Source organism: Camelus bactrianus, chromosome 6 (genome assembly GCF_048773025.1).
Source record: "Camelus bactrianus isolate YW-2024 breed Bactrian camel chromosome 6, ASM4877302v1, whole genome shotgun sequence".
Taxonomy (NCBI): domain Eukaryota; kingdom Metazoa; phylum Chordata; class Mammalia; order Artiodactyla; family Camelidae; genus Camelus; species Camelus bactrianus.
In genome coordinates, this window is record NC_133544.1 from 43,069,888 (window position 1) to 43,089,926 (window position 20,039).

Genomic DNA, 20,039 nt, shown 5'->3' on the forward strand with positions numbered 1-20,039 from the left:
ATATAATGCTAAATTTATGTGCACATCCATTATAAATATGTGAAGATACTCCCAAACTCCCAGGAAAATCTGTTCTAGGGCCATGCAGCCAGTAAAGAATTGGTTTTAACCTGTTTAAGCAGTCAATTTCAGTTCTAATTTCAGTTTCAGGTAATAAGTAAACACAGAACTTGTTTTAAACCCATCTAATTAATTAACAACTCACTTCAATCAACAGCCCACTGAAAGCCAACCAGTGACAGCTTCATTCTTTAAAAGTCAGCTAAGTAGTAGAAGACTCGCTCCAGAAAATTAACTGAGGCTCATGTCAACCCATTTCTAATCTCTACAACCAATATAAAACATGCTTCTGTATTAAAAAAAATAATAAAACAAAAAGTACTCAAAAACTGATGTCAACCCATCCTTGTCTCTGAAACCATGCAAATCCAAAACAAATAAGCCCTTAAATCCTACATATAATCATTAGTTTGCTCAATGAGACTATGCCTCACAAGCATAGCTCTTATATTTAATTAAGTAATAAATTCAGCTTTGGTTTTCGTATCAGATTTTGAGTGATGGTGTCATCCTTTGGCAATTCTGGAAGTCCCACCAAGATAGTTTTGAACTTGCTCACTTGGCAGCATCCCCTATGACACTCAGACTAACATGTGCATTCTCCTTGTCCCTTGTTCCCAAATTCCATTTGTCCTTCAAATTTACTTCCAGTTGAATTTGTCTCAACAATTATCTGATCTGAGTTCTGATTTGTTTCACTGTGCTCTTATTCCTGATTAATTTGTCATTCTAGGATTTTTGTTATAAAGACCCATTGGGATCATTAGTTCTAAGTCTTTGTATTGGGTAATTCAACTTTTAGTTTTGGAAGGACATTCATTGGATAAATAATTATACCTCATTTTTGCATAAGGTTATTAGAACTTTTGGTTTTGAGGGATGCCACTCAGTAAATATTTTTGCCATTAATCTGTTTGTGATTTCGCAGTTTGCTTTGTCTTCCTTTGTTTGACAATTCATACAAAGACTTGTCTCATGTATTTTGTTTTGTCTTGAATTGTCTTGTGTTGCTGAAAGTATAAGGAAGTGTTCCATAAGGAACAGATAGAGGCACAGGCCTAAGCCTCCAGACCAATCAAGATACCCTCTTGAAAGACTATGGTTGGAGGCTGTTAAACTGGCAACAAATTTATGCCAAAGTAATTAGCCAAATTTTGCCTTGGGTATTCTACAAAACTTTCAAGAGGACATTCTCAGACTTGTCAATTTGTGTGCCACTTTGTTTAGTCCATAATACAGGATCAATGACTGTTAGATTATTGATTGTACAGCACTGTTTCAACCTCTGCTTGTTTGGGGAACCAGATGCTTTTCATAAGCACATAATTTGACCAATTTGTCTATAATTACTATAATGAACATTAATTTGAGTCACATTAAGAAACATATTTGGCACAGTGCCTGGGACAAAATGATAAACTGTTGTTATTATGTAGGTCTTCTAGACATTTCATGTACCTAAATGTGGACAGTTGGGAGAATCCTGGTCTGTACCACTGACCTCATTCTGTGTCCAGATGAATATTCTATTCTAATTCATACAGTTCTCAGATCACTTAAATTGCTCTCTGGACAGAACATGGGATAAAGAAGCTTTCCCAGACAGCTGTCTTTCTCCTCAGCACTACTACCAACATATCTTCTCCTTTCATTTACAGCCCAAGCAGCCAAACAACAGCCTCTCATTTTCTCAGTGAAATCATGGATTTCTCTGGTGTGACTTGGCAGTTACAGCCATCATAGATACTTGACAAATGACGTTTTGTTTCAAAGTAGCTGAAATCACTATCAAAGAATTTTATTCTGTAGATGAACATTCTTAAATCATGGGAATAAAGAGTCCTTAAACATAATTAATAATTCCTAATTTTCCATATGTAGGCCCAATTTGAATGGGAAATTGTGAGACACAGGTTTCTCCTAATGTAACAGGTACATTATCATATGCTTCCTCTACTGTTATTTTCTAGCAAACTTCAGTTTAACCTTAAGACTGGCATGGACTGACCTGCTCACTATTACGTCTCCACTGAAAGGAGCATGAAGAATTGAGTTTCACTCTAATCTCACAAAGAGAACTCAGATCTTTTTTTCCAGTTTTACTGAGATATAACTGTCATTTAACACATTGTGTACATTTAAAGTCCACAACGTGATGATTCTATATATGTATATTTTGTGAAAAGATGACCACAATCAGGTTAGTGAACACCTCCATCACCTCACATACTTATCATTTGTGTGTGTGTAGGTGGTGAATCAAATCTATTTCTAAGGCCTAAGATGTTGGTGGGCCTTTAAGTGTATAAAAATGGTTACTGAAAATGCTCTGGATAAAAACTGTGATGAATTAATCTAGAAGGTGGAGTACTTAATACTGGGGAGATGAAAGAGAAGAGAATAAATATAACTAATCTTAAAACATATGCTCAAGAATAAGGCTTCTAAGAGAAGGGAATTCAAGTTTATGTGCAGGAAAATTTTTTCAGGGTTTATCCTTCTTCCTCTTGCAGGCAAATCTTAATTTACTAACTACCTGTACATAGAAATATACATAGAAATGGTATTCCATCTCTTGCTACCAGAACCTCCCCTACCATATGCCCTCTGCCAGGTGTGCTCAGTTGCTAATTCAGTCTGCAAATGTTATGTGCTTAAGAATGACCTGGAGAGTTCCAATTCCCTGGTCCCAAATGCAAGGATTTGATTCAACAGAACTCAGAAATCTAATAAGCTCACCAGGTAATTCTAATCTAGGTGCATATAAAATCTTGCTCTGTGTCTGTCACCAAGGGTGCAGATCTCATTAACACTCATCCCTTCTGTGTTAGCCACACAACCTAAATACTGCCAGTAATCTCACCAGTCTATTTCAGGGCTCCATGCCGCAGAGAGGTCCAGGAATAATTGGATATATTCAGGGCTCTGGATAAAGGGACCAGGGTTCAGGAACAGTGTGGCTAGTATTTAAACAGATTAGACAGGCTTTTGTAGACTTATAAAGATACCTACCATACAGAAATGCCACTGGGATATGCAGGCATCTAAAAAATTGGCTCAAGGGAATATCAAGAATATACTTCAGTAAATTGGGGGATGTTTCCATTTCTTTGTAGCCCATATAGTAAGAGGACATGAAATGGTTAAATGGCAAACTTCTGGATTGCTCCAGCCAAAGAGCACATTTAATGGTGTAACACAGAGGCTTCTTAGAGTTCACGTTCCAGCATACTGGGGAATCTGTTTTCAGTGCAGGCCCAACAGCAAACTTACTGTTATCACCACATTATAGAACAAGTGAAAAACCCTCTCCACCACCTCAGCCCAGCAGAATTAAGAGGACATGAGTGAAAAGCACACAGAGAGAAAGCTGTAGAGCCATGCAAATGAAAAATGAGCCTTTCCCAGGGTAAGAAGTAACTAGTGGTCAACCACGTAGCATAGGGCATTAGAAGATGATTGTCTGGCTTGGTTGAAAAAGTCTATAAATGAAACAGTTCATTTAAAGAGAACTTCAAATAATATCTAACAATCTAAAAAATTCCTACATTAGTAATAAGGATTCTGACCCAATGATGTAATCATCTCAGAGTAGAGGTATGTCACGCCAGGTGTGCCTTGTACAGGTCCAAATGACCAAGGAAGAAAAATTCATAGACCCAAGTAGAGACAAATCTCCTACTCCAACTGATGAGATATTTTCACCAGGTCCTTAAAGCAAATGGGAAATTATTATCTAAAGTCCTTGTCAGATATGCCTGGGTATTCCACACCATCATGTTTAAGTTAATGGAAATGTATTCATTCTCAACCAAACCTCTTGAAGACCTATGGTAGAGAAACTAAAGAACCTAGTTATTTATAGAATAGTTACTGATGAGGTTGCTCCTGCTGGATTATTATTCTTAAGATTCAAGTGCCCATAGTGAACAAAACAAGTGAGAAAATAAGTCATGTCACCTAGAGAATGCTATGTCCTAATACGGGTTACACTTCTTGAGTATATTAAATAGTTCAGAATTGGCTCTATGGGCTCACTAGGAAGAGTTATTAAAATTTGAGAAATTTTACAAGTCAGGTGACATCATGTTGGTGGCTTGAACCTGGCCATTGTGAAAGTGTTTACACCACAGAAATGAGTAAATGCTACAAATCAGCTCCATCACCTCTCTTCCCCAGCTAGTTGTAAACATTTACCAGCACACCACTGCCTTCACTTTACACCTCAAAACTTTTTTAAAGCTGAATTCACTTAGCTTTTGGTTCTCTTTTTAAAAACATAGTTTTAAAATACAGTGACAGGTATTTTGTTTGCTTGGTATAAACTGACTTTTGGTTGAAGAATCAAAGTAACCTGTTAATTCAGCTATTCGTTTCATTGGCTAGTTGCCCTCACTTTTGCTGCCTGAGATAGAGCTTGTTTATTATTTATAACTTCACTGTTTCAGAGTTAAGAATTCTTCTGTTTTAAACTTGTTAAATTTACTTTTAGTACAAATTACTATTTTTAAAATTTCATGGTCCCTCACCTTATTTTCTCAGGCAATATTTAAAATCTCTCCACAATTTTATCCAAATAAATAAAGCTGCTATCTTCTTAGACAGAGGAAGAGGACAGAAAGAGTGACCTGTTAAAAATTTTACTGAATTAGTTGGGAGGGTAAAGCTCAGTGGTAGGGTGCATGCCTAGCATGCATGAGGTCCTGGGTTCAATCCCCAGTATCTCCATTAAAAAATAAATAAACCTGATTATCTCCACCCACCAGGAAAAAAAAAAAGTTTATTGATCTAGACTTTCATTTAAAAGTTGTTTTAATTTGGAATTTTTTCTCTCCATGCTTTTTCTAATTTCAGTGTGAATTATTTTGCTATCTTAAATGCTGTTCTGAGATGAATATATTTGCATTTTATCTCAATTTCATGATGTGTAGTATTTTTTGTTTTGAATTTGGTTGCTTTAATCTTAAATATTACTAGATAGCTTTGGAAGCCACTTATGCTACTTACTGAGTTTCTCATTTCAATTCCAGACACTTAGATTTACAAGTCCAAACTTGTTTAGGAGTCACTGTTGACTCATTCAGTCAAAATTTTTCTTTTCGCTGATATTTTATAATGCCAACAGTTTACCAATAAGTGATGCTCTCTTAAAGTTTTTTCTGCAGCTTGTTTTCAGTTCACTGTGGGTTGTTTTTGTTTTGTTTTGTTTTTGTCTTTTACCAAAGGCAGTAACTCTGTTTGCCTGCTTATCTATCTACCTACCTACCTACCTACCTGCCTACCTACCTACTTAACAGAGCACTTGGTCTCTTGGTTTCAGTTTAGCTAGCAAAGTGTAAGATGCAGTGACACCTGCTGGTGAGACTTAAAATCCCTCTCCAGAATTTACTATGGAGTTACCCAATCTATGACAGTAAGTCCTGAGGTAACAAGTTCAGAGAAAAGAAAAATCAAAGCAAATAGCCTAATTACCATACAACAGTTCAACTATCAACTTGACAAATTATTTTTTAAAAAGACAACAGAGTCTAATAGGTATTGTAAATCATATAGATGGTTGTAAGCAGGGGCTGGTTTTATTCTACCTTACCTCCTCTCCCCATCTGCTTTTCCAGACCTCAAAGGAGAGATTCATACTCTTTCACTCACAACACACCAGCATCTTTCCATGCAAAGGTCCTTTTCTTGCTTTACTTTATCAAATTTTTTCCCAGATCTTCACTGCCAGTCAACTGTCTACTCTCAACCACACCTACTCTAACATATATTAATTTGCATATGTAGAGAGTTTTAAATAATCACAAATAGTATCATGTTACAGATCTCAGACTTTTTTCCTACTTAATTCAATATAAATTTTAACACTCTATTCATGCTACTCTATATACTTTGGGTTCATTGCCTTTGGATGTTGCAAAATATTTTAGAGTATGCTTTTCACCATATTTTATGAATGTATTTGTCTCTTTCAGAATATCATATAATTGGAATCATACAGTGTATAGCCTTTTCAGATTGGCTTTTGTTTAGTAATATGCATTTAAGGTTTTTCCATGTCTTTTCATGGCAGACAGCTCATGTCTTTTTTAGTGCTGAATAATATTCCACCATCTGGATATACCACAGTTTATATATACATTCACCTACTGAAGGACATCTTGGTTGCTTCCAATTTCTGGCAATTATGTATAAAGCTGCTACAAATAGCTCTGTGTAGATTTTGTGTGAATATAAGTTTTCAACTCCCTTGGGTAAATACCAAAGAGCTCGATTATTCGATTGTATGGTATGAGTATGTTAAGTTTTGTAAGGAATCACCAAACTATCTTCCAAAGTGGCTATACCATTTTGCATTCCTATGTATGAGAGTTCTTGTTGTTCCACACCCTTACTTGTGGAGCATTAGGTGTTTTCAGTGCTCTGAAAATTTGGCCATTCTAATAGGCTTGTAGCGGTTCCTTTGCCTATTTTTGATGGGCATCCAAGTCTTATTTGCAAAAACTTCCTTCCATATTCTATATATTAATCCCTTGTTGACTCTTGACATTGTCAGTATCTTCTGCCAATCCATTCACTTTGCTCATAGAGTTTTTTGATAAATGGAAGTGCTCTATTTTGATACAGTAACACCCATCAATTTTTTACCACATTTTTTTGGGGGGAGTCTTAGTGAATAAGTGTTTCTTCGCCCCAGTTCAGAAAGATATTCTCCAATATTTTATTCTAATAACTTTATAGTTTTAACTTTCACATTTAGTTCCTTAATCCAATTGGAGATTACTCCCATAGTGTTGTTTAGTAGAAATCCAAATTTTTCTTCAAAAAGTAGATTAGTTTTCCAAATCCTACCTATTAGTCCATCCATTTCCCACTTTTTGATATGACCTCTACTGAATACCAGGCTTCCATCTATACGGGAATATATGTGAACTCTGTTCAGTTCCTCTGGGCTTTTTTCTTTTATCTGTGCAGAATCATACCATTTTCATTGCTGTGGTTTTCTAGTATGTATTCAATTCTCCAATTTGGATTTTCTTTTTAAAAACTGACTTAAAAGAGAACTTAATTTTCCACATAAGTTATAGAAAAATGAGTTGAATTTCTCAAAAAATCCTGTTGTAGTTTTAATTGGAATTGCACTGAGCATACTGATTAACTTGGGAGAATTAAATTCTCAACAACATTAAATCAACCCATGTGGAATCATATTATAACTCTGTTTTATATAAATTTTCCTTGATCTTTAATAAAGCTCTGAAAATATTTGCTCCATAAAGGTCTTTATATTTTGGATTTTGGTAGTTAACCATCAAAGTGATTTTTTTTTTTTTTTGCTATTGTAAATGGTATACTTTTTTTAACATTTTTTATTGATTTATAATCATTTTACAATGTTGTGTCAAATTCCAGTGTTCAGCACAATTTTTCAGTCATTCATGGACATATACATACTCTTTGTCACATTTTTTTCTCTGTGAGTTATAACATTTTGTGTATATTTCCCTGTGCTATACAGTGTAATCTTGTTTATCTATTCTACAACTTTGAAATCCAGTCTATCCCTTCCCACCCTCCACCCCCTTGGTAACCACAAGTCTGTATTCTCTGTCTGTGAGTCTATTTCTGTCCTGTATTTATGCTTTGTTTTTGTTTGTTTGTTTGTTTTTGTTTTTGTTTTTTTAGATTCCACATATGAGCGATCTCATATGGTATTTTTCTTTCTCTTTCTGGCTTACTTCACTTAGAATGACATTCTCCAGGAGCATCCATGTTGCTGCAAATGGCATTATGTTGTCGGTTTTTATGGCTGAGTAGTATTCCATTGTATAAATATACCACCTCTTCTTTATCCAGTCACCTGTTGATGGACATTTAGGCTGTTTCCATGTTTTGGCTATTGTAAATAGTGCTGCTATGAACACTGGGGTTCAGGTGTCATCCTGAAGTAGATTTCCTTCTGGATACAAGCCCAGGAGTGGGATTCCAGGGTCATATGGTAAGTCTATTCCTAGTCTTTTGAGGAATCTCCACACTGTTTTCCATAGTGGCTGCACCAAACTGCATTCCCACTAGCAGTGTAGGAGGGTTCCCCTTTCTCCACAGCCTCTCCAGCATTTGTCATTTGTGGATTTTTGAATGACAGCCATTCTGACTGGTGTGAGGTGATACCTCATTGTAGTTTTGATTTGCATTTCTCTGATAATTAGTGATATTGAGCATTTTTTCATGTGCTTTTTGATCATTTGTATGTCTTCCTTGGAGAATTGCTTGTTTAGGTCTTCTGCCCATTTTTGGATTGGGTTGTTTATTTTTTTCTTATTGAGTCGTATGAGCTGCTTATATATTCTGGAGATCAAGCCTCTGTTGGTTTCACTTGCAAAAATTTTCTCCCATTCCGTAGGTTTTCTTCTTGTTTTACTTCTGGTTTCCTTTGCTGTGCAGAAGCTTGTAAGTTTCATTAGGTCCCATTTGTTCATTCTTGCTTTTAATTCTTCTAGGAGAAAATTTTTGAAATGTATGTCAGATAATGTTTTGCCTAAGTTTTCCTCTAGGAGGTTTATTGTATCTTGTCTTATGTTTAAGTCTTTAATCCATTTTGAGTTGATTTTTGTATATGGTGTAAGGGAGTGTTCTAGCTGCATTGTTTTACATGCTGCTGTCCAGTTTTCCCAACACCATTTGCTGAAGAGACTGTCTTTATTCCATTGTATATTCTTGCCTCCTTTGTTGAAGATGAGTTGACCAAAAGTTTGTGGGTTCATTTCTGGGCTCTCTATTCTGTTCCATTGGTCTGTATGTCTGTTTTGGTACCAATACCATGCTGTCTTGATGACTGTAGCTCTACAGTATTGTCTGAAGTCTGGGAGAGTTATTCCTCCAGCCTCTTTCTTTCTCTTCAGTAATGCTTTGGCAATTCTAGGTCTTTGATGGTTCCATATAAATTTTATTATGATTTGTTCTAGTTCTGTGAAATATGTCCTGGGTAATTGGATAGGGATTACATTAAATCTGTAGATTGCCTTGGGCAGTGTGACCATTTTAACAATATTGATTCTTCCAATCCAAGAGCATGGAATATCTTTCCATTTTTTAAAGTCTTCTTTAATTTCCTTCATCAATGGTTTATAGTTTTCTGTGTATAATTCTTTCACCTCCTTGGTTAGATTTATTCCCAGATATTTTATTACTTTGGGTGCTATTTTAAAGGGGATTGTTTCTTTACTTTCTTTTTCTGTTGATTTATCGTTAGTGTAAAGAAATGCAACTGATTTTTGAACGTTAATTTTGTAACCTGCTACCTTGCTGAATTCTTCAATCAGCTCTAGTAGCTTTTGTGTGGACCTTTTAGGGTTTTCTATATATAGTAACATGTCATCAGCATATAATGACACTTTTACCTCTTCTTTTCCAATTTGGATCCCTTTTATTTCTTTCTCTTGCCTGACTGCTGTGGCTAGGACTTCCAGGACTATGTTGAAAAGGAGTGGTGATAGTGGGCATCCTTGTCTTGTCCCAGATTTTAGTGGGAAGCTTTTGAGTTTTTCACCGTTGAGTACTATGCTGGCTGTAGGTTTGTCATATATAGCTTTTATTATGTTGAGATATGTTCCCTCTATACCCACTTTGGCGAGAGTTTTTATCATAAATGGGTGTTGAATTTTATCAAATGCTTTTTCTGCATCGATTGAGATGATCATGTGGTTTTTGTCCTTTCTCTTGTTGATGTGATGTATTACATTGATTGATTTGGGTATGTTGAACCAACCTTGTGTCCCTGGGATGAACCCCACTTGGTCATGATGTATAATCTTTTTTATGTGTTGTTGGATTCTATTTGCTAAAATTTTGGTGAGGATTTTGGCGTCTATGTTCATCAGTGATATTGGCCTATAATTCTCTTTTTTTATAGTGTCTTTGCCTGGTTTTGGTATCAGGGTGATGGTGGCTTCATAGAATGAGTTTGGGAGTATTCCCTCCTTTTCAATCGTCTGGAAGAGTTTGAGAAGGACTGGTATGAGTTCTTCTTTGTATGTTTGGTAGAATTCCCCGGTGAAGCCATCCGGTCCTGGACTTGTAAATGGTATACTTTTAAAAAACTTAATGTTTGCTAGTTGGTAATTGCCGGCTTTGAGACATACTACTGATTTTTTTTTAAAAGATCTTAAAATTTTGTGATATCACACCTACAAAATAACGTATGTAACATATATGTATGTTATTAAGTACATTAATGAAATGAACACGTGTCAATCCACAAACCCACCTAAATAATTGAACGTTATCAGTAATATTGAAGGTTCTTTTGTGTCCTTCCCTGATGCATCCTCATTTCTCTCCAGTGGTAACCACTATCCTAAATTTTGCTTCAGTATAGCTGTATAATATATGTATATGTGTTCTTCAACAATATGCTCTTTAGTTCAGTTTTGCTCATTTCTGAACTGTATAAAAATGCTATCATACTGCCTCTTTGAGAAGCAACTAGTTTTTTTCACTCCACATTATGTTTTTAAGATCAATTCATCTTGAAGCATGAGGCTTTTATCTATGGTCTTTCTTTTATTTTCTTTAGGGTTCTTCTGTTGTTTTTTTCTCTTGGCTTGTGCTTATATCACTAATTTTCTTCCTTTCTTCTTTTCTAATATAAACTTTTAGGGCTGTATTTTTTCCTCCAAGTGCTAGTTTCACTATAGCATTTAATTTCCAACATATACCATTTTAAAAAATCATTCTGTTCTTAGAATTTTCAAATTTTTATTATGATTTTGACTTGAACCATGATTTTTGAAAGGTAAATATTTAAATTTCCAAAATATGTTTTTTTAAATGAGCACTTTCTTATTTACTTTTAACTAAATTATCCTATAGTCACAGAATGAAGTCAGTATGAATCCAATCCTTTGAAATTTGTGGAGACCTCCTTTGCAGCTTAGTGTGTGATAAATTTTTGCTAATGCATCTGAGTGCTTAAGTGCAATGTATTCTTTGTTAGGTACAGTATATTATGCATGTCCAATAAAGCAAGTTTGATAACCCTATTTCATATCTTCTCTATCTTTACCAATTTTTTGTTCACTTGACCTATAATTAGTTAGGAGAGCTGTGTTTGAATGAATTTACCTGTCTCCCCTTATGGGTCTATCAAATTTTTTTCTTTACACAGTTTGAGGCTATTTGACATACAAATTTGGAATTCTTACATCTTCCAGGTGAAGTGAGCTTATTATCATTATAAACTTTTTTATTCTAAGTAATTCTTAGTGACTTGAAGTCTCACATTAATATAACTACTCAATTTTTCACTTAGTGTCTGGTATATTCTTTTCCAAAGTTTCATTTTCAAATGAACACATTATTACATTTTAAATGTTTCTCATAAATAACACATAGCTGGACTTTTCATTTTTATAGGAACTGATCATCTCTTTTAATGGGTGATTTAAATCTATTTGTACTTATTGAAACCATGACTATTTGGACTTATCTTTACCACTTTGCTTTGTGCTTTCTTTTTGTTCTTCTTTTTCCTCATTTCTCTTTTCTTTCTTCTTGTCCTCTTTGATATGACTGCAATATTTATTTGTTTTATCTGTTTGTTTGCTTTTTCCTAATACCATTTCCCCCTCTACTGTTCTGGGTGCAATATACTCTAGTTCTGTTATTCTTGTGGTAACCCTTAAACTTTTGATGATCACATATAATTTTTTAAGTTTAGGTAATTTTAATACTCCTCCTGATTAATACAAGGACCAAAACTTACATGCTATTTTGTCCAGTATTTTGGTTCTATCTTTTTTAACTGCTATAAATTAGAAATTATTATTGCATTTATAATGTTTGTTTACATATTTACCAATTTGTTTACTCACAGCTCTTTCCTATATTATTAATAAATAGCCTTTTATCTTTAGTAATTTTTTTCCTTAAAATTTATTTATTTTGATATATAGGTACATTAGCTTTCTTTTGACTTAGGTTTACATGCTACTCATCCCTTCACCCATCTTGCCTCAGATCTCAACAATTTTTTACCATCTTATTGATATTCTTTCATTCAAACAAATTTTTAATTTTCTATCAAGTTGTTTTGATTATTGTCAGGAAGACGGTCAATCGAAATTATCTAGTCTATTACTGGAAACATAAGACATTCATCCCTTATTTCTTTAAGAATATTTAATATGCCCATCTGTTAGTCTGCCTCCAAGACAGCTCCCAAGATCCCTGTCTCCTGGTATTCCCCACCTTTGTTTTTCTCCTCTCACAGTACACCAGGGTTGGTCTATATGACCAACAGAATTTGGCAGAACTGATGGTGTCTTCACTTCTAGCATGGGGTTAGGAAAGATTGCAGCCTCTCTCTTGGCTGCTTCCTCTGGTGATAGGATCATTTGTTCTGAGGGAAGCCTGTTATGAGCAGCCAAAGGAAAGGTCCATGTGGTGAAAACTAAAGCCTCCTGCCAACAGCCATGTGAGTGAGCTTGAAAGTGGACCCTCTAGTCAAGTCTTAAGAGCGTGTCTCCCTAGCCAACATCTTGAGCACAACTTCATGAGAGATTGTGAGCCAAAAGCACCCAGGCTAAGCTACTCCAGATTCCTGCCCCTCAAAAAATATTTGAGATAATAAAAGTTCATAGTTTTAGGGTGATTTGTCATGCAGTAATAAATAACTAGTACAGCTCACTTTAAATTACTTGTCATCTGAGTCATTAATTCTACTTTGCCCTTTATCAGTTGTTCACTTTCCTGGTATGCTCTCATTCCCCTCAGGGTATGATCCATCTTGGTTGGTGATGTGTATCTGCAGGGAGGGGCTGAATTCCAGGGCCCCCTCAAATAAGCCTACGCTGAAGCCATCATGCTTCAGGTAGATATTCTTTGGTGTTTAAATCTGTACCTGTTCTCTGTATTATTTTTAAGAGTTATTTGACTTGGTGATATGCTACCAGTTCTTGGTATATAAAAAGGGTAAGGGCAGGAGGAACACTAAAGGGCCAGACAGTTTGCTTATACCACTCAGTCCAAGCTCAGATATTGCCCTGATGTTCTTCTGCAGTCCCCAGCAGAGGCTCAGCTTGTTGCTGTTCTGATCCTCAGTGCAATGGAGCAGGCAATGGTTCACATAGGTCAGCGCATAGTAAAGAAACAGGCACCTTCCAAAAACTTGCCCTTACCCAATATCCTGTCTCTGGTGATCGGCCAGGTTTTGCCATGACTTAGAACTACCTTCTATTATCCCAGGAGTCTTGTCTATTTTTAGCTTTTATGTTTTACAAAGTACAAAGTCATCAATTTGGTTTCTACAACATCTCTAAGGTAGGGTTCAGGGGGAAAATTTCTTGCAGGAACCAAAATACCTACTTCATATTTTTATTTCCACATTAAAAACATAATTTGTTAAATTTTTACTTTCCCATTTCTGTCTCCTCCTTTGAATCAAATAGCATTAAACAGGTATTCAAAACTGCATTTCTTGAATAAAAAGAAAGAAAGAAAGAAACATGACCATCTCAATTAACATACCTGGTTATAGTCTTCAGGAAAGAATTATAAGAATTTATCAACATTTTACACCCACTCACCTGAAATGGCTTCAGAAACGTTTCCTCCATTGCCAGCCTGCCATACTCTGTGAACAGCTAGAAGGATAACCACACACACACACACACACAAGGAAAACTCAGTATCTGCATGGGTTTCTTCCATTCATTTTTCCCTCTGGCTGTAACATAATACTATATTATTAAATTACAATAATCATTTTAAGGAACTAAGTATTAGATAAAGCAGAGCTACAGTAATTATGTATTTAAAAATTAAGAGCATAAAGTGCATTTCAAAAATAAAGTTTATGTTTTAAAGGTAACACTTTTTATATCTAGAATGCAGGACAATTTTTTGTGGGGAAGATGGGGGAGAAAGAAACATGTTAAATGACCTTTCAAAGCAGAACTTGTACAGATTAGACCAGAGAGGCATAAACTAAGTAGGATAATTTACAAAAGTTGTTGCCAGAGGAAATTTAATGGTACAATAGCCCAGCTTATTACAAAGGCATATAGGTATTTGGTTTAAAAAGTGGAGAATCAAATACACCGCCTTCTTTTATTTTTTACTGCTCTCAACTGAGAGGTACCGTATCATTTTGGTGTTGCCAGAAATGTAAGGTTTTGGAGAATATACACCTAAGGTGGGTGACTGTGATTGGCCTCTGGTGAGAGTATTGTCCAGACTGGCCAAGTGGATTTCTCCATATGTACACAGGAAATGCTATTTCATCACATAAGGGTACCAAACCACAGAGGCTTTTCAGAGCTGGGGAAGAATGCTGGCATAGAGGACTCCCATCCTTTGCCCCTTTAGAATAACCCCAAAGTACCACACAGCCTCTCCTGTAAAAACTATGGGAATCTAGAAAGCAGAAGATAATAACTAGGCATCTGATTACACTGATTAAATGAAAGTCTGGAATATCATGCCTAAAAGGCAGCTGTTCCAGGGATTAGATCCTCTCATTAGAATCATTTACTAACATTATTTGAATGCACAATCTTTTTTGAAAAAGGATGAGATGTTATTTACAGGAGAATTTTTAAACGATCTCAAAAAAAATTACTTACTCAATATCAAAGTTCAAAATCAGTCCTTTTTTAGAAATCCTAAACTGGTATTGAATAGTGCCATGTCACTAACTTAGAAAGTAACTGGCTAGGTTATGACACATGCCTAAAGAAGCAATTGTCCACAGACATAGAAAACAAACTTTGGTTACTAGGGGGAAGGGGGTGGGAAGGGATAAGCTGGGAGTTTGAGATTTGCAGATATTGATATATTAAAAAATAGCACAGGGAACTCTATTTAATATCTTGTAGTAACTTATGGTGAAAAAGAAAACGGAAAAACAAATGTATGTATGGTCCTATATGACTGAAACATTGTACTATACAGAAATTGACACAACATTGTAAACTGACTATACTTCAATAAAAATATTTTTAAAAAGAAGAAATTGTATTTACTCTAAGAAACATCTAACAATTATTCAGTATATTGCCTCTTTGTCATAAATGGTCAGTGTGATGTACTAGAAACATATTTGGGAGTAATGCTTAATGTGAACTCTCAATGTCATTTGTCAGCATCACAGATTACCCTGCTCTATCAGTCTTTGCTATCTGTTAAATTGTACAGGGTTCCTATTGCAATGAAAAATAATATACTGAAAGCAAAATTTTCTATAAAATATGCAGAGGGAAACTATCAGAGAAACAATAGGTTTTGCTATGTAACCAAGAATAACATGAATTGAAAGAGAGCAGAGGGTATGACAGAGATGTGAACTACCTTTTGGGAATATCTAATCTTTTACTTTTGGGGGATTTAAATGCTGCTTGGAGAGTGGAAGGAGCACTGAGTCCAATCAGAGATCAGATTTCTATTCCCACTCTGCCACTAATTAGCCACATGAGTTTAGGTAAGTCAACTTGTTTTTAGAAAAATTTTTCTCATCCATAAAATATTAAGGATAAATTAGATGTCACTGAGGTCTCTCTCAGATCTAAAATAGAATTCTATGAGTTATCATCAGGTAGTTCCTCGTAGTTCTTAGCTGTGAAGTGATCCACAGGGAAAAAATCTGGCATACAACTGATATCATACTAACAATTATTAAATCTCTGCCTATAAGACTTCAATTTCACATTTTGGGTCATTTTTAAACCAAAGGTTCTTTCTCCACTCTAATTTGTCATATATTTTCACATATATAGGGTTGACAGCAAGTAGCTTTATTGAAACAAAGGTCTTTGAAAACTGATTTCTAAAGAATATAATCATACAGGGCTAGAATAAGAAACTTGGAAATGGGACAACCTCCATTTGGTTATGTTTTTAAACCTTTCTGAACTGTTACATTTCCAAGCAGAAGAAGACCCAACAAAATCCTAAAGTTCTGCTATACATGCCCCCAAAATTACTATATATACAAAAAAAGACTGTAAATATTGCTACCTGGAGATGCTGAAGATCATCCTCTTGGACATTTTGAGATAAGTTATATACCTTGATTAAGAAACCAAATCAAAATGAGAAAATAATTAGTAGCATCCTAAGCACTTACTTTGTTGTCATTCTCTATTTTTCTAAATATTAATGATCACAAAATCAAACTCTCTCATATATATTCTTTTATAATGATATTAATAAGACATTGAGAGAGGAGTAAATAAAATCAGAAATAAAAGGATAAATTACAACTGATACCATAGAAATACAAAAGATCATGAGGCTGTTATGAGCAGTTATATGTCAACAAATTGGAAAACCTAGAAGAAATGGATAAATTTCTAGAAACATACAATATTCCAAGACTGAACTGTGAAGGAAAAAAAATCTGAATAAACCAATTACTAATAAGGGATTGAAACAGGAATCAAAAAGTTCCCCCAAAATAAAAGCCAAGGACCAGATGGTTTCATTGGCAAATTCTATAAAATATTCAAAGAAGATTTAATAACTATCTTTCTAAAAATATTCCAAAAAACTGAAGAGGAGGAAAACCTTCCAAACACATTTTATGAAGCCAGAATTATCATGATGTCAAAACCAGAGATGGAAACCACAAAAAAAAAAAAAAAAAAAAAAAAAAAAAGAGAGAAATAAAAAAAGAAAAAAAAAGAAAAGAAAAGAAAAAAGAAAGAAAGAAAGAAAAGAAAAATACAGACCAATATCCTTGATGAACACACATGCAAAATCCTCAACAAAATATTAGCAAACTGAATCCAACAATACAGTAAAAGGATCATACACCACCATCAAGTGGAGTTTATTCCAGGGATGCAAGGATGGTTTAACACCTGTAACTCAATCAATATAATATATCATATTAACAAAATGAAGGATAAAAATCATATGACACAGAAAAAGCATCTGACAAAATTCAACATTCATTTATGGTAAAAACTCTCAACAAAGTGTGTATAGAGAGAATATACCTCAACATAATAAAGGCCATATATGACAAACTCAGATCTGACATCATACTCAATGGCAAAAAGCTGAAAGCTTTTTCTCTAAGATTAGGAACAAGACAAGGATGCCTACTCACATCACTTTTATTCAACATTGTATTTGAAGTCCTAGCTATAGAAGTTAGGCCAGAAAAAGAAATAAAAATATTTCAAATTGGAAAAGAAGAAGTAAAACTGTCACTATTTGCTATTTCATGATACTATATATAGAAAACCCTAAAGACTCCACCAAAAAAAAAAAACTCCAAAAACCCTGTTAGTTTAATAGATGAATTTAGTAAAGTCACAGGATACAAAACCAATAGATAGGAGTCTGTGGCGTTTCTATATGCTAATAAGAAACTATCAGAAATAGAAATTAAATAAACAATCCTACTTATAATTGCACCAAAAAGAATAAAATACCTAGGAATAAATTTGACCCAGGAGGTGAAAAGATTTGTACACTGTAAACTATAAGCCACCAATATAAAGAAGACACATTAAAAAATGGAAGGATAGTCAGTGCTCATGGAACAGAAGAATTAATATTGTTAAAATGTCCATACTACCCAAGCAATCTACAGATTCAATAAAATCTCTATCAAAATGCCAGTGGTATATTTTAAAGAACTACAAAAAATAATTCTAAAATTCCTATGGAACCACACACACACAAAAACAACTAAAATAGCCAAAACAATCTTGAGAAAGAAGAATAAAGCTGGAGGTGTCACACACGCCATGATTTTAAACTATGCTACAAAGCTACAGTAATCAAAATAGTAAGGTACTGGCACAAAAATAGACCTATAAATCAATGGAATAGAATTGAGAGCCCAGAAATAAACCTATATGTACAAGGACAATTAATTTATGACAAATAAGCAAAGAACATACAATGGAGAATGGACAGTCTCTTCAATAAATGTTCTGGGAAAACCTAACAGCCACATGCAAAAGAATGAAACAAGACCACTATCTTACACTCTACACAAAAATTAACTCAAAGTGGATTAAAGACTTGAATGTAAGACCTGAAACTATAAAATTCCTAGAAGAAAACATAGGTAATAATCTCACTGACATCCATCTTAGTGATGTTTTTGTGAATCTGATTTGAAAGGTAAGAAAAATAAAAGCTAAAATAAACAAATGAGACTACATCAAACCAAAAAGCTTTTGCACAGCAAAGGAAATCATCAACAAAATGTAAAGGCAACCTACTGAATGGGAGAAGATATCTGTAAATCATATATCCAATAAGGGGTTAATATCCAAAATATATAAAGAACTCATGCAACTCAATATCAAAAAAATAAACCACCCAATCAAAAAATGGGCAAAAGACCTAAACAGACATTTTCCTAAAGAAGACATACAGATGGCCAATGCACACATGAAAAGATGTTCAACATCACCAATCATCAGGGAAATGCAAGTCAAAACCACAAAAGATACTGTCTCACACCTATTAGAATGGCTATTATTAAAAAGATAAGGAATAATAAATGTTGGAGAGGATGTGGAGAAAAGGGAACTCTCATTCACTGTTGGTAAGACTGTAAATTCGTGCAGCCACTAGGGAAAACAGTATAGAGATCCCTCAAAAAATCAAGGATAGAACTACCATATGATCCAGCAATTCCACTTCTGGATATTTATCTGAGGAAGACAAAAACACTATTCCAAAAAACATATGCACCCGTATGTTCAATGAAGCATCTTCTACAATAGCTAAGGTATGGAAACATCCTAAGTGTTCATCAATGAATAAATGGATAAAGAAGATGTAATACACACACATATATCACACACATACACACATAATGGAACACTACTCAGCCATAGAAAAGAAGGAAATCTTGCCTTTGTGACAAAATGGATGGACCTTGAGGATATAATGCTAAGTGAAATAAAGCACACAGGTAAAGACAAATACCATATGATTTCACTCACATGAGGAATCTAAGAACAAAATGAACAAATGAAATAAAACAAAAATGAACTCATAGATACAGAGATCAGATTAATGGTTACCTGGGGGGAAAGGGCTGGGGGCTGGGCAAAATGGGTAAGGTGGGTAACTGTATGGTGATGGATGGTAACTAGACTTGTGGCGGTGACCACTCTGTAATGCATACAGATGTTGAACTATAATGCTGTACACCTGAAACTTATGTGATAATTTTTTAAAAATCTAGTCAATCATTGGTTATAATATGTCTTTTATTGTAAAGTCCTTTATTTAAACAAAAAAAATCAGTCTTTCTTCTACCCACTCTTTCATTGTCCTAACCACACATGATGCCCTGGTTGGCGTTTCACTACTTCCATTCTGTCTACTTGCTTGTAACTTCAGACTTGACTTACTCATCGTAACCACTTTTCCTTTCCTACCTTTTAAAATTATTTTACCTTTCCTTAGCAGTCTGTTTCTTGATCACTATCTCTTCTTGTTCTTTCCAGTGAACAGAAAACATCTAAAAATTGTCTTAAAAATTTTATATTATGTGTTCTATGATCATAATAATACTCTCAAGGACTTTCAGGACAATTTATAAAGCCTACAGTAACCTCAAAAATAATACTTTTAAAAAGAGAGAAAGAAAAAAGGGAAAAAGGGAAATGTCTTCTCTTAAAACATTTACTTTCTTAAATGAATATTCAGGCATTTAAAAAAGCTGTGAACACATATAAATGTTTTCACATTGGGAAATGTTTCTACTGGCTATGTAAAACAAAATTTGCACTTATAAATCATGTTTCATTATATGTAACTTATAACAGGTGGTCCCAACATATCTGCATACATTATAAAATTGAATATTATTAGGTTTATTGTAGGCTTTAAACAGAAAAAAGATCAATAAGATAATATAACTTCTTCTGACTAAAGTAGGCAATTTGAAAACTGATAAAAGTTAGATTATACTAACAAAAACAATTCTACTCTTATAGAAGTCATAA

The 20,039-nt window shown here is 34.4% G+C and overlaps 1 protein-coding gene across 3 annotated transcripts in view; it reads right to left on the reverse strand.

Moving 5' to 3' along the window:
• Positions 1–20,039, reverse strand: part of ATL1 (atlastin GTPase 1) — a 67,961-nt gene that overhangs the window by 16,909 nt on the left and 31,013 nt on the right. For all 3 annotated transcript variants that reach the window (XM_074365550.1, XM_074365549.1, XM_045504318.2), the window contains 2 exons: positions 16,072–16,122; positions 13,644–13,700 (listed from right to left, as the gene is read on the reverse strand). In XM_074365550.1, coding sequence (XP_074221651.1) covers positions 13,644–13,700; positions 16,072–16,122 — 108 coding nt within the window. The remainder of the gene's footprint in view (positions 1–13,643; positions 13,701–16,071; positions 16,123–20,039) is intronic.